Here is a 14,315-nt window from a genome sequence, read left to right as displayed (position 1 = left end):
GCTGAACACGTGTTCTTATACATGCCCTTTTAAATATGTTTTAAATAAGTGGTGTGTTTTACCTTTATGTTCTGTTTTTATGTATTTTAAGTATTTTAAAAATTAAAGAATGATTATATTTTCTGGAGAATGTTCATTTTATTTGCATTTTGATCAGTCATATGATTGTCATGTGGTTTATCTCCATACTACATGAAACAATAGACTAATTCAGCTTGAAGAGCCAATGATATGCATAGAGACTTGTGTGTATGGTGTAAATTGTGCTTCATTGCTGTTGATTAGATCAGCTTAAAGTTCTCCTGTTTCAATGTGACTTTTGCTGATATGACAAAAAACAAATATGCTGAAAATCAGTTAGCTGCTTCTTTGTTTTGGTTTATATGAAGGCTTATATAAAGCTATGTGCATGAATTCCAGAAATTAAACCAAGAAACTTTCATTTCTAGCTAAATTATGCAGAAATGAGGCTTAGTCAGTTGGAAAACTGTCACTGTGAGAAGACTTGTCAAGTAAATGGAATGATCTATCGAGACAAAGACTCATGGGCAGAAGATGATTACTGCAGGAATTGCACATGCAAAGTAAGGCACTTATAACTTACATATGGGAGTATGTCACCTCATTACAATTTTTTCATATAGGTACTTGAACACTGGCTCTGAAAGCTATTTTATTGGTTGTATATTTAGAGCAGACTGAAGAAGCAAAATGCACTATGCACCTAAAAATATCTCAGATGGGCTTTTTAAAAGGTCTTCCCTGTTTACAGTGTAAAAAGGTATCACCACAGTATAAGAGAAAGGAAAACACTATCTTTATGCATAAGTAGGTGCCGCAATGGGTTAAATCCTTATGCTGGCTGAACTGCTGATCTGAAAGTTGGGTTGTTGACCTGAGGGTTGCTGGTTTGAATCTGCGAGACAGAGAGAGCTCCCGTCTGCCATCTCTAGCTTGTGAGGACATGAGAGAAGCCTCCCAGCAGGATGGTAATACATCCGGGCATCCCCTGCGTGACATCTCTGTAGACAGCCAATTCTCTCACACCAGAAGCGACTTGCAGTATGTTCTCACGTCATTTCTGACACAATAAAATGCATAAGTTGCATCCTGCATGACAACAATGTGTATATCCTATTTATGGCATTTTATAACATTGAACACTGTAGGAACAAAAGTTGAATTTGAATGTAAATGTTGTTGGGCTGAAATTATTTGATGACTATCAGAAGAATGTTTTTGTTTGCCAAAGAAAACAGTTTGTGTTTGTTTTGTTAAAATGTTAACTATAATTTATGCAGACTCTGGAAGATACGATTTATGTGTTTGTAAAAACAGGTAAATTCTCCCCTTCTCTTACTTAACACTGGCAGGTGAATTAAAGGAAATAATGCATTTCTGAAATGCAACAGAAGTTTGCATAGTTTGTTTATTTTGCAGGTATGAGCTTGAATTCTATTGCTTATTCCCAATTGAATGAGCCAAATGGTAATCCAAAACATAGGTAAACCTCTTTGATTAAAAGAGTCTACCTTGGGTACGTCTATCAACAGAATTCAGGCTACGATGTGCCTCCAGCCATTAAATTAATTACCGTATCATGTTTTGCAATGTTGCTACAATTGATTTAGTGATTTTTGTCACATGTTAGATCATGCTTTCTCCAAAACATTGTTTTGAATAGACACAAGATTGAATTTCATTTTTCTGTTGTTGCACAGAATGGAGTAGTGGAATGCCGGCGGATGGCCTGCCCGCCATTGAACTGTTCTCCTGATGGCCTCCCGGTCCATATAGCAGGCCAATGCTGTAAAGTATGCAAATGTAAGTATAGGTATTAGGCCTCCTCCCTCCCCCATCCTGTAGATTTCTATTATCAAATCTATTATAAAAATGAAGACAGATGCTCTTCATCTACATATTCACAGATCATTTTATGTAGCACTGTTTATAATATAAAGTTCTGTTTTAGGAAAGAAAAGCTATTTCAGAAAACTCTGGCATTTAAAAAATTAATGTCATTTATGTAGTTCAAAATATTTGGGAAATATTTTCTGTTTTTTAAAATGTATTTTGTTTTAATCAGTGTGGTGAGATGCATTAAGTTCCATGTTGGTAGAAAATGGGGTGTTACACAACTTTCAACATTTAGTAGATGACAACCAGTTAAGATTGCAAAAGTTATTAATGAAGAAGATCACACCAGTTGGAAGAGGTTGGAGCATCTTCCTTTGCTTCATCAAGCTTTTGTTTCTGCCTCTCTTCTCCCCCATTCTGAGTTAACTGAACACAAACTACTTTTGCACTTTTAATTTAATTTGCAGCAACTGAAGTAAGGAGAAGAGGAATAAGGGGGAAAGGAGAGAAAAAACTGTATTTGAAAAGTAGCTGAAAAAGTAGAATGACCAATGATTAATTAGAATTGGTAAAACTAATTAGTTTGCGAACATGCTGTCTTATATCTCTGCAGGCTAAAGTTCTGGTGTATTGTCTTACCTTTACATACCTGCTACTGTAGCTTTGTGGCAGGGTTCTTTTTTTCATGTAAAAATCAGTCTCAGTATCTTTGCTTTAACATCCTTGGCTACGTGACATAGGGCTACTGGCTATTGCCAAATTCATTTCCCACAATACTCAGGTGAAGCAATATTGAATGTCTTCTGGGAAATTAATATAGTCTACTTCCACTTTCAGACAGGGCTGTAGCTGGGGACACACCAATAGACCAGGGCTTGTCCAAAGTTTTCTCAAACCCATTACAGAGCTTAAGGAGAGCTGTAGTTTAATGCATAGTATTTCCAATTAAAGTATACAGGGAGCAGTTTGTAAAATACAGTTTTGTATTCCATTGTTGTGCTGTAGTGATGACTCAGTTCCTAAGGTTCCTAGATGAGATATGTTACCTATACTCATCTCAACCTGGCGTCAGACCTGACAATAAAGATTATTTTGTTGCTTTGGTGGACAATCTGACTGTATAGTGGAGAGGGGAACATGTCCCCATTGGTGATTTCTTTGTTATAGCAACTTTAGTGGCTGACTACTAGCTTTTGGGGATGTTGATGGATCAGTTGTTGTAAAGGCAGGGAATCCATTTACAGACACTTTTGGATTTGATGCAATGGATATACTGGTTTTCCCTCCAGGGTACTTTGTACAATCTGAGACCAGGCTTTCTGCTGGTACCTATTCTCACATGTGTGAAGATCAGTAAGCAGTATATCTACAAGACAAGCCAGGCCTCCAAGCCATGAGACACAAACCCATTTGTTTCATAAATTCAATCCCTCCTGTACTTTTTCACTCCTCTAAGAAGAATGGAGGCTGGGTGTGTGTGTGTGTAAATATTAGTATAACACAGAACAGGCTTGGGCAAACTTTGGCCCTTCAGGTGTTTTGGATTTCAGCTCCTACAATTCCTGGCCTCAGTCCCCTTCGTTTTCCCCCTCAACTGCTTAAGAGGCTGAGAGGGGAAAGGAAGGGGCATGAGGCCAGGAATTGTGGGAGCTGAAGTCCAAAACACCTGGAGGGCCAAAGTTTGCCCATACCTGGCACAGAAGAACAAGTTTTTAAAAACAGAAAGTCTAATGCTGTTAACATGATTTAATGTTTAATCTGTTTCATGGTTTTTTAACTGCATTTAGTGATTTTTATTTTGAGCCACCTTAGGTCCCATTAGGATTACAGTGGGAGACAAATCTAATAAACAAGTAAATAAAACCTCAAAAGCTGCTGTAGTTGGAGCAGACAATAATTAGACTAGAACCACCAGTGGTTGGCATCTGTATATGATGGCTAGTTATATGTTATAAAATGGAGTTACCCAGTCTGTAGCTATAAAACCTGTTTTGTATCTACTTAATTTCATTGCTTTAATTCTAATTGCTCACAGTAAGAAATTTCACAGCTCATTGGCTGAAACCATTCTGGCTCCACTGAGGAGTGTGTAACTGGCACCCACCATTTCCTCCCTTTTTCCCAGGCCATTTAGTTTAGATTTGACCAGATAAAAATAAGCAGCGTTATTCTATACAGTCTATTAACCATGAATAATGTTACCTGATTAACATTTAACATTGTGGTCTTGTCCTCCCCCAAATGCCTTTAACAAAGTCACATAATTAAACGAAAAGAGATACCCACCCAATTAGTTAAACATATGTTGTGTTACCATGAGTACATTTTCCAATATAATATAGGGGTAAAGGGAATCATCGTCATCATCATCATCATTTATTTATTCATTATTCAAACTTATATGCCGCCACTCCCCTAGGGCTCGGAGCGGCTTACAAGAACAGGCTAAAATCTAAAACAATTTAAAAATAGCAGTAACAGAAATCAAAAGTCTGCTGAAACAGGTGTGTCTTACATGCCCTGCGAAAGGCTGATAAGTCCCATAAGGCACGGACATCATCATCATCATCATCATCATCATCCTTGTTTGCAAGAAACTATTTCTTGAAAAAAATCAGTAGATCACTTTAACCATTTAAACTCACTAACAGTTTAAGCATTCATTAATAAGTCAATGATAAGTCGGGAAACAGAAAGCAGTGAAACTTTGAATTTCTTCTTGTCAAGGAGAAGATAATCTTCCACACATTAAATACAGGATTCCTATGTTTGTTTAGCCGCCTCGCCTTGACACAGGTTTCCATTTTCATCATTGTAAGAGTGACAGTAACAGTGATTGTCTCTCTGCTACCCTCTTCTTCCCCTTTAGGAGAATGCCAGATTCTCTAAACAGGTTAGTAATCCCTGAGAAAACAATGTTCAGTGTGTCAACACTTAGTGGGAGTAAAATGATCCAAACATTAATACAGAAGGGGGAAAGGCCCTTCCATTACTGTGAATCATGGTTGCAGTAAGTAAAACTGCCTAGCTGGGACCACTTTTCTTGCCAAACACAAGTGCAAAGAGGGCATTTCTATGAGCAAAGAACTTTGAGCAAAGGACTTCTGCTCAGTCACCCATTCCTTCAGTTGTAGTAATTCAGGATTTGCTTGAGAACCTAAATCTTTCTATAAAGCTCCATGGTGCTTGTCTTTTTACTTCTCCTTCCTGACATGAATAGATTCTAGCAAATGAGCAAAAAGGGTGGTTCAAGAAGAGGAAGAAGTCCCAGGCATCTCTGTCTCAAATTATAATCCATTCCCTTTCATTGATGGGCATAGTGCTCAATGTGTCATCTCTATATCACCAGCCAATAATACTTCATAGCAGGTAGTGGTCAACAATATTTGATAGCAGGTAGTAGGAATGTGCATGAATGTTGAATTGAAGAAGTCTTTCTCTCATTCATCCAGAATCTAGCATCAGAAATTCATAGGCATGATCCTAGGATGCATACGTACTTGTCTTGTTAATCGTGGTGGAAATGTAACAGTCATTATAATAGAGCTGAAATTGAACTAGAAACAAGAAAAAGAAAGTGTGTGTAAGCCTTCAGGATACACGTAGTCCTCTTAGCCATAGTTAAGAGATCAGAAAATGAACTTGCAGTCAGAGTTTTTGTTTTCTTTTATGTCATCTGATTATAATTTGAATGATTAGTCTTTGCCATAGTGCTTTGATTGGCATTAAACTTGAATTGTTTGTGCAGTATGGACTTCAAATCTCTTCTTAGAGAAATAGGCATATTATAGTTGATTGAAATAGATTGCATTTGCCAGTGTCTTGATAAAATTACATACTTGGGACATAGTTCTCTTGGGGCACACAATACCAGTCGCTGAAAGCTACCCATACTGATAATACTGTATGGATTCATTTCTCTGCACTTTATATGTTTAGTCATGGATAATATCATTAACAGTAATTCTCTTTCTTTAGGGCATTTTGAACAGCATGATTATCTCTCTCTCCTTTTGTTCATGGGTTAAAGCAACAAGTGTTTTATACTTTAGAAATGTATTGACATATTTTCTGAAAAGAGATTTCTACCCCCCCACCCCAACCTTATCTTCAGTTAATCCCTCAAATACAAAATATGGTCTTGAGCTCAGAGAGGTTTTGAAGGCAAAGTCTGAAAAATGCACCTGCACCTTTCATTAACCTTCTTACGGCCAGGCAGACTACAAGGGCAAGCTTCCTCAAATCCTACCTCAAGAGAAATGTGGGATCAAAATTCAATAAATAAATAAAATAAGTGGATCTGGCAAGCCAAACCAGAGGCAGGATCTAGTTAATAGAACCACCCATGGTACAAGGGCCTCATGGCAGAGATAGTTCAAAGGAATGATACAAAGCAGCCAGCAGCTAAGGTAGAAACTCACTTGTGAGGCTGGAATTGAAGATAGACATATTTTCTCACACCCTTCACAAGACTAAATCTTATAAAGCTCAGCTGTAGTTACTTCATTGAAAGTTACACATGGGTAACTAGTCCTTAGATGTCCTCCATTGCAAAGTGTCTAGCCCAGGCATTTATCTACTAACTATTTTCTTTGAGAGGAAAAAGATTCTATCTCATCCTTAACTTAGATCCATTTGTCTTTGAAGTACATCATCTCTGGTATTATTTCATAGTCTTCATAGGAGCAGTACGTTATTTGATATTGACTTATTTAGGATAACTTTGTGTTTTAATGAATTGGGCTTGGCTTCATTGGTGAACTCATGGCATGACAGCATGACATTGCCTAGTATACACTCATGAGGAACAAGCGCCAATTTCTGGGATGAGATTTTGTAAGCCAAATCTGTAAAATGGAAAGGGATGTCTCAATTCAATCATATATATTGACAGAGTTCTGAAATGCAGTCAGTAGTGTGATGTTGGCACTGCTGTATTTTGCTCCTTTTACTTTTATTACAAGCTATGTTGTTGTGGTTGTTGTTATATTTATTTTTACTCCGCTTTATCTCTCCCGAAGGAGACTTAAAGCAGCTTAACATAAAAGCATTCGCATACAGTTTAAATGTACAATTAAATATAAACAGTATTAAAAATCACAGTTAAAAACTATTAAAAGTATTCAAAGTTAAAAACCACAGCACACCCTGAAGTGATCTTAAAAATCTTCTTCTTTAAAATCCTGTCGAATAAGAAGATCATAGCCTGCCACCGGAAGGACAGCAGGGAGGGTGCCATTCTGGTTTCCTTAGCCAGGGAGTTCCAGTCAAGGGGTAGTCACCAAGAAGGCCTGCTATCTTGTTTCCACCAATCGAGCTTGAGATGGAGGTGGGATCGAGAGAAGGGCCTCCCCTGAAGATCTCAGGGCCGGGCAGGCTCGTACAAGGGTCAGCCAAATAGCCTGGACTGTGTGTGCATGCTATGAATATGAGTTTTTTAAAAACCCATAAAGAATACTCAAATAACAGTCTTCTGTTGGTATTGATTTTTGTGGTGTAACTTTGATATTGATTTGGCCACAGACAAACTAGGAATGTTACAAACTTGGCACTATCTTTCCCTTGATTAGACTACCTCATTTGAGCAACCTGCCACCCAAATTGCAATCAGCAATTGAACTGACTATATTAATAAATAAATCCTGTTTATTATATTCAGATAGAAATCCTATAGTCAGTCTATATCCTGGCCTCCCTTTATTTTTCAAAAATTATATTGCAAGAGTTGATGTCGAGGTGTGGAAAACAGGGCAGAAATTGATGAATCCCAAAGGCTTGCATATAGTGCTTGATGTAAACTTCAGTACTTGCTAAGGAGTGTATGGAACATATTTATAGATGTCAGGACAATGCTTATCCCTTTCCCACAGCTTCCCAACATTTTGAGCTCTGTGCCCAAGCATGAATTGTAAATGATGTGACATCCTTTTGAGATCAGCATTGGTGCATGCACCAAGGGAAAAAATGCCATGTGCCTGCCACCTCTGCTGCATAGTCTTGAGATATTTTTCTGGTGGTCTTACAGTGCTGCTCTTGTTTTTGGAGAAAATCGACATCTTTCTCTTAGAAATAATTACTGAGATGGTGTGGTATGATGGTTAAAGGGTGTGTCTTGGACTTGGGGAGATCCAAGCTCCCACTGAGCCATGAAATGTACTGGGTGATCCTGATCTAAGTTGCTATTTTTTGGCTTGGCTCACCTCACATGTATATTGTTATTAATTCATTGAAGGAAAGTGGGATACAAATAGGAGTAATACATGAATTAAAAAAAGATAAATTGTTCCTTGGGTCATTTTGAAGCAAGACAGGATATGAATGAAGTGATGGATGAGTTGGTGAAATTTCTTAGACTTTTTGAGAGTCAAAGCTAAAAGTAGAAGCCCGAATCAGGCTAGTTTTTCTGCAATTGTCCTAGAGCTAATATCTGAGCAAAAAATATGCTAGCAGCACATGATGGAATACTAGTCACATTGCTTTTTCCCTTGTGACAGGATGTCTTTTCAAATCTATTCATTCTTCCACATGCTAACACAATTTGAAATTATAATGCATTGAAACTAAATCTATGCAGAAGAGTGAAAAGCATAATATAATGCCTAAAAGAACACTGAAAGAAACTTAATATTATATTCAGTGTGGCGCAAGGTCAATACATATAGAATATAGTACATTGATTTAAAATCTTTTCATATGCATTCTAAGGAGAAAAAACTGAAACTACAGAAAATTGCTATTTAAAGGTGTAATGTATTTTGCAAAGTTTGAAATTGCTGGAGAGGAAATGTGTCAAAATAGTTCGAAGTGTGATGTTGTTTATTTTAGTTTCTTTTCTTATTGTGATTAAAATAATGCAGCTTCTCTTTATTATGGTTGTCAACAATACAGGTGTGAGAAAGCCAGGAATTAGTTTTGTAACACATAGTGTTATTGGGAACAATATTTGTCTATGAAAAGCTCATAAGTTAGTTGTACAAAGGATTCAACCTGGAGGATTTTTTTCCCTGATTTTAGTAATAGGTCCACTAACAGGGCATCTTGGTAGGACTACATCTGCCAAGAGAAGAAAATCTAAGCCAATTTTTCCCTTGTTTGAGTTAATCATGTAACGAATGAGTTGCAAGCATGTAACATTGAAATGCGTATCACTCCGACAGTGGAATGGATATATCAGGAACCAGGAACATCAAGGATATTGAGAGTCTTTAAGAACTGAGGGCCAGTCAATCTGAGCATAGTTTTGTTCTCTGTTCACATTGCATTTATATATCTTTGCTTGAGGCACCAGTGCTATTCCCATCAAAACCGAGATCAAGCAGAAAAACCTCTTTCCTCTTCTTGTTTGGTATGGACTATAAATATGCTGACAGGAACTATGTCACCGCTGGCACAACATGATGAAGGAATATCTGTGGATCACTAACTCTGTATAAGGACTCTGGAAATAAATGCAATCTTCTTGGAAGCCCTTGGGTGCATGAAAGTATTAAGAAACATGTAATCGGTAGGAACGTGGCCCAGATAGTATAGAGCACCCAGAATCTAGAGGCCAGTTAAGTAATAGAGTTCATGGAAATATATAATATGGTGTACAGAATTATATCCTTCTCAAATGGCTTTATAACAGTTTAGTGTATCATTCCTGTCCAAAGAAAGACTTCTTGTGCCATTTTAGCTCTCTCTCAATGAACTGGAAAAGAAATGTTCTTTTAACTAACATTTAAAAACAGATATTTCTGTGTTTGTGAAGATGCTTGGCCCAGTAAAATTGCCTCTTCTTGGACATGAATATACTAGGCTTTTCTTAAAACTAGCTATGGGACTCATCACGTGGGACATGGGGGGGGGGGGATCTGTAAATCTATGTAACAAAAGCAGCACATTTTTATACAAAGGTTACTTTGTTTGCTCTCATCCCAACAATCCTCTCGATTCCCAGAGAAGAAGGGTCAAGCTTTGAGAATCAGGGATAAACCTCAGATGGGAAGCCAAAGCAGAAACAATGTAACATTCCAGGTGCTTCTCAACATTGCTTGTGGCTGTTGGAGGATTTCATGCCTCTGATCTACTTCTTCAAAACTTCCTATAAGCCTTGCAGGCATACCTTAATACAAATATCCTGTCGTTGATCTACTGAATGTCACTGCCACGAGTAATTCTGTTAATGAATTGAGTTCACTATCTGTTTTGCAGCTGCTGTTATTTCAGGTCACTATGTTGTGACTGCGCCTTCGGGGATTATGGTTGATGGTGATGGAATTCGGAGAGGAAGAAAAAACCCTCGTGATGAGGGTTCACTGGAGGAGTTGCGCAGGAAGCAACTTAGAGAGCTATATGGGGGATCTTCTGAGGAAGATTTAGATGGGGAGATGGATGCTGAGGAACAGGTGGTGGCTGGGGAAGCGGGCACTGAATGGGCACAGCCACCGGAGATGTCTGGGGATTTGGGGCTTATGGATACTTCTGAACCTGGGGTTTCTGCAGGAGCTGATCCCAATTGGGATGCTTGGAAAAGGGAGGATGGTTCTTTAAGTGTTCATGGGGCTAAGTGTGGGCAGGATGATTGGGACTCTGACGAATTGCTAGGTACTCCAGATCCACGAGCTCAAGCTGTGTGGAGTTCAGATTCTGAGTAGATTTGGGACACCTGGTGTTTGGGTGTGAGTGTTTGGTCACCCAGGAGGAAGGGGAATAAAATGGGAATGTTTGGCCACTGCACTTTGCGTGTGGCAAGGTGTTGCTGAGGCGCCATTGGGATCTCTGTGTTTCTGGACTTGGACTGTGATTCGGAACTGCTGATACCATCTGGCTTGGCTCTCGCTGTGTCTTATCGTGGACCTGTTTTGGATGACTGCACCCTCTTCGGACTTTGGATTGAATTTGACCTGGCTTCTGTCTACGCCCTCTGACTGACGGCTACTCCCGGCTTCTGACTATTGGTTTGTCTTTCGGAATTTCTGCTGCCTCCTGACCTGACCTTGGATTCTTCTGACGACGGCTATTCATCATCCCTTTGAGGCTCTCGGCTTATCTGCACCGTGGAAGCAGCTTTACTGCTTTTCTAGTTTGTTTATTTTCCAGCAATTAACTCTATTTGTTTTCCAAAGCTGAATTGAAGCGTTATTTAGTTTTTTATTGAATGCCAGCATGGGAAATTGTGCCTGAACATTTTGACGGGACCAGAGAAAAACTACCAACTTTTTTGGCTCAAGTGGACTTATATTTTTTGCAAATATCTGATCTTTCGTTTCCTACAGACACTAACAAAGTTGCATTTATTTTAAGTTTATTAACTGGGCCAGCGGGGCATTGGGCAGTCAATGTAATTAGGGGCAATAGCCCAATTAAGAATAATTTGGTGGACTTTAAGGCAGCTCTTAATGAGACGTTTGGAGATCCTTTACAAAAGGAAAATGCAGGTTGGGCTTTATATCGGTTAAAGCAGGGTAAAGGGTCTTTAATTGATTATTTGAATAAGTTTAATTTGCTTAAGCATCAACTGGACTGGGGAGAACATGCTTTTATGTTGGTTTTTACTGCTGGGTTGAATGAATGTTTACAGGATGAGCTGTCTCGTGTGGAACCAGCTCAAAATTGGGATGAGCTGGTAACCAAAGTTTGTAGGATAGAGGCTCGAATGGAGTTCAGAAAGAAGACTCGTGGGACTCCAGTAGTGGAGTATCATGCTAGTGCCTCTGTGAACTCTGGGGAAGAACCCATGCAGCTTGGGATGCAACGCAAATTGTCCCAAGAGGAGAAAGACAGACGCAGACGATTAAGGTTGTGTTTGTACTGTGGAAATGGGGGGCATTTTGCTCATGGTTGCACTCTAAAACCATCTCAGCTGCCGGGAAAAGGGCAGCCCTAATGCGCCATGAATCCAGCGCATTAGGGCCTATGATGCAATTGCCTAGGGGGAATAAGCATGTGTTTGTGGCCATACAATTGTGTGTAATGGGTCAGAGACCAGTTAGTACCCAGGCATTTTTGGATTCAGGGGCTACAGTTTCGTACGTAGACCAAAGCTTTGCGGAGAAGAATAAAATTCCAATTGTGAAGAAGAAAGTCACAGCTTGGGTGGAGGGTGCTGATAGAAGGTTGTTACATTCCGGGATGGTGGATCAAGAAACAGCGGGTGTAACCTGCCAAGTGCAAGGGCAGAGGGGGATGTTAACTTTTGATGTCACTGCACTACCTAGATATGATGTCATTTTAGGCATGGACTGGTTGGCACAGGTCAATCCTCAGGTGGATTGGGTACGCAAAACTATCAGTTTGGACCCGCCGGTGTGTTTAACACTAAATGAAGTTGGTGGGGATATGGAGGGAGTTCCATCTTGTTATCAGGACTTCTGGGAAGTGTTCTGCCAAAAGGAAGCGGATAAATTACCACCACATAGGCCTTATGATTGTGTGATCAAATTGATGGAAGGTGCTAAGTTGCCTGCAGGCAGGTTGTATGCGCTTACTGTACCTGAAAGACAGGCTTTAAGAGAATACTTAGATGAGAACTTGCAGAAGGGTTTCATTAGACCTTCTAATTCGCCTACGGCCGCTCCAGTCTTTTTTGTGGCAAAAAAGACAGGCGACTTGAGACTGGTGTGTGACTACCGTGTGCTAAACAAGTACACTGTTCGGGAGAGGTACCCTTTGCCTCTAATCCCTGAGTTGTTGTCTCGGGTTCAGGGAGCTTCCATCTTTATGAAGTTAGATCTGCGTGGGGCTTATAATTTGGTGCGTATAAAGGAAGGGGACGAATGGAAGACAGCGTTTAACACCTGTTTCGGCGCTTACGAAAATTTAGTAATGCCGTTTGGGCTCTGTAATGCCCCAGCGGTATTTCAAAGATTTATTAATGATGTGTTCCGGGACCTTTTAGACAAATTTGTGGTGATTTACTTGGATGATATATTGATTTTTTCGAAAGACGCTCGCGAACATGGGTAACATGTGCGTCAAGTGTTGTCCAGGCTCTGGGCAAATGGGTTATTTGCTAAGGCCTCCAAGTGTGTTTTCCATGTGTCTGAGGTGGAGTTTTTGGGACATGTTATATCTGGGAGGGAACTGAAAATGGACCCGAGAAAAGTGGACGCTGTCAATACCTGGCAAGAATTAACATCCAAAAAGGATGTACAAAGGTTTTTGGGTTTTGCCAACTACTATAGGGAGTTTATTCCGCACTTTGCACAATTGACAGTGCCGTTAACCCAACTCTTGCAAAAGAAGCGTCCGTTCGAATGGACTATGGAGGCCAAGAAGGCTTTTGAAGAACTGAAATGTAGTTTTCAGAATGGGAACATTTTAGTACATCCAAATGTGAACCAACCATTCATTGTTGAGGCAGATGCTTCTAATTATGCTCTGGGAGCAGTACTCTCGCAGAAGGACCTGTCTGGTAGATTAAGACCTTGTGGTTTCTATTCTAGACAACTCACTGCGTTTGAACAAAATTATACGATTTGGGAGAAAGAGTTGCTAGCGATCAAGGTGGCCTTCGAAGTTTGGAGGCATTGGTTGGAGGGGGCAAAACATCAGATAGTGGTCCTATCTGACCATAAAAACTTGGAACATTTGCAAACTGCAAGGAAACTGAATCAGAGACAAATTAGGTGGGCATTGTTCTTTTCCAGGTTCGACTTCAGGGTACAATTTGTAGAGGGGAAGCAGAACTTGAGGGCTGATGCTTTATCTAGGAAGCCTGAGTTCAAAACTGCTGAAATCCTTCTTGAACAAACCATTTTACCTGTTTCAGTGTTAAATGTGGTACAGGACAGGCAGGATCTTCATGAACGGGTGTTGTCTTCTCAAAAAGAGGATAGGTGGACACAAGAGCAGTTGATATTGCTCTCTCAGGATATGAGAACTATACTGCCTAATTTACAGGATGTGGACGGGGTGTTATCACGTAATGGGCAGATTTTCGTGCCGTCTGGTAAACTACACTTGGAAATCATACAAGCATATCATGATGAGCCAACTGCGGGACATTTTGGCAGGTTTAAGACTGTGCAAGCCATTACTCGTCATTATTGGTGGCCCAAGATGAGGCAGGATATTTTAAAATACTGCGATAGCTGTGCTATTTGTCTACAGTGTAAACATCCAGTAGGTAGGCCCTGTGGTCTATTGTCGCCTCTGCCAGTCCCTGAAAAGCCCTGGCAGATTATTTTCATGGACTTCATTACTGATTTGCCTAGGGTGGGTGGCTACACTTGTATTTGGGTGGTGGTTGATTTGTTTTCCAAGATGGCTCATTTTATCCCATGCTCTAAAGTACCGGCGGCTACAACGTTGGCCAAATTATTTGTGCGCCATATTTTCCGTCTGCACGGGGCTCCAGAGGTTATTGTTTCGGACAGAGCGCCGCAGTTTGTTTCACAATTTTGGAAACAGTTCCATGCGCAGCTTGGAACTAAACTGAACGTCTCTACTGCATTCCATCCGCAGACTGATGGGCA

The 14,315-nt window shown here is 39.9% G+C and overlaps 1 protein-coding gene across 8 annotated transcripts in view; it reads left to right on the top strand.

Annotated features, from left to right (window-relative positions):
• Nucleotides 1-14,315, top strand: part of nell1 (neural EGFL like 1) — a 697,019-nt gene that overhangs the window by 210,102 nt on the left and 472,602 nt on the right. For all 8 annotated transcript variants that reach the window (XM_062967797.1, XM_062967796.1, XM_062967794.1 and 5 more), the window contains exons 8-9: nucleotides 450-584; nucleotides 1,722-1,824. In XM_062967797.1, the coding sequence (XP_062823867.1) occupies nucleotides 450-584; nucleotides 1,722-1,824 (238 nt within the window). The remainder of the gene's footprint in view (nucleotides 1-449; nucleotides 585-1,721; nucleotides 1,825-14,315) is intronic.

The sequence above is a fragment of the Anolis carolinensis genome, chromosome 1 (assembly GCF_035594765.1).
Source record: "Anolis carolinensis isolate JA03-04 chromosome 1, rAnoCar3.1.pri, whole genome shotgun sequence".
In the NCBI taxonomy this organism is placed as follows: domain Eukaryota; kingdom Metazoa; phylum Chordata; class Lepidosauria; order Squamata; family Dactyloidae; genus Anolis; species Anolis carolinensis.
The sequence above is the reverse complement of the archived record's forward strand: the minus strand, read 5'-3'. Positions and strand labels throughout refer to the sequence as shown.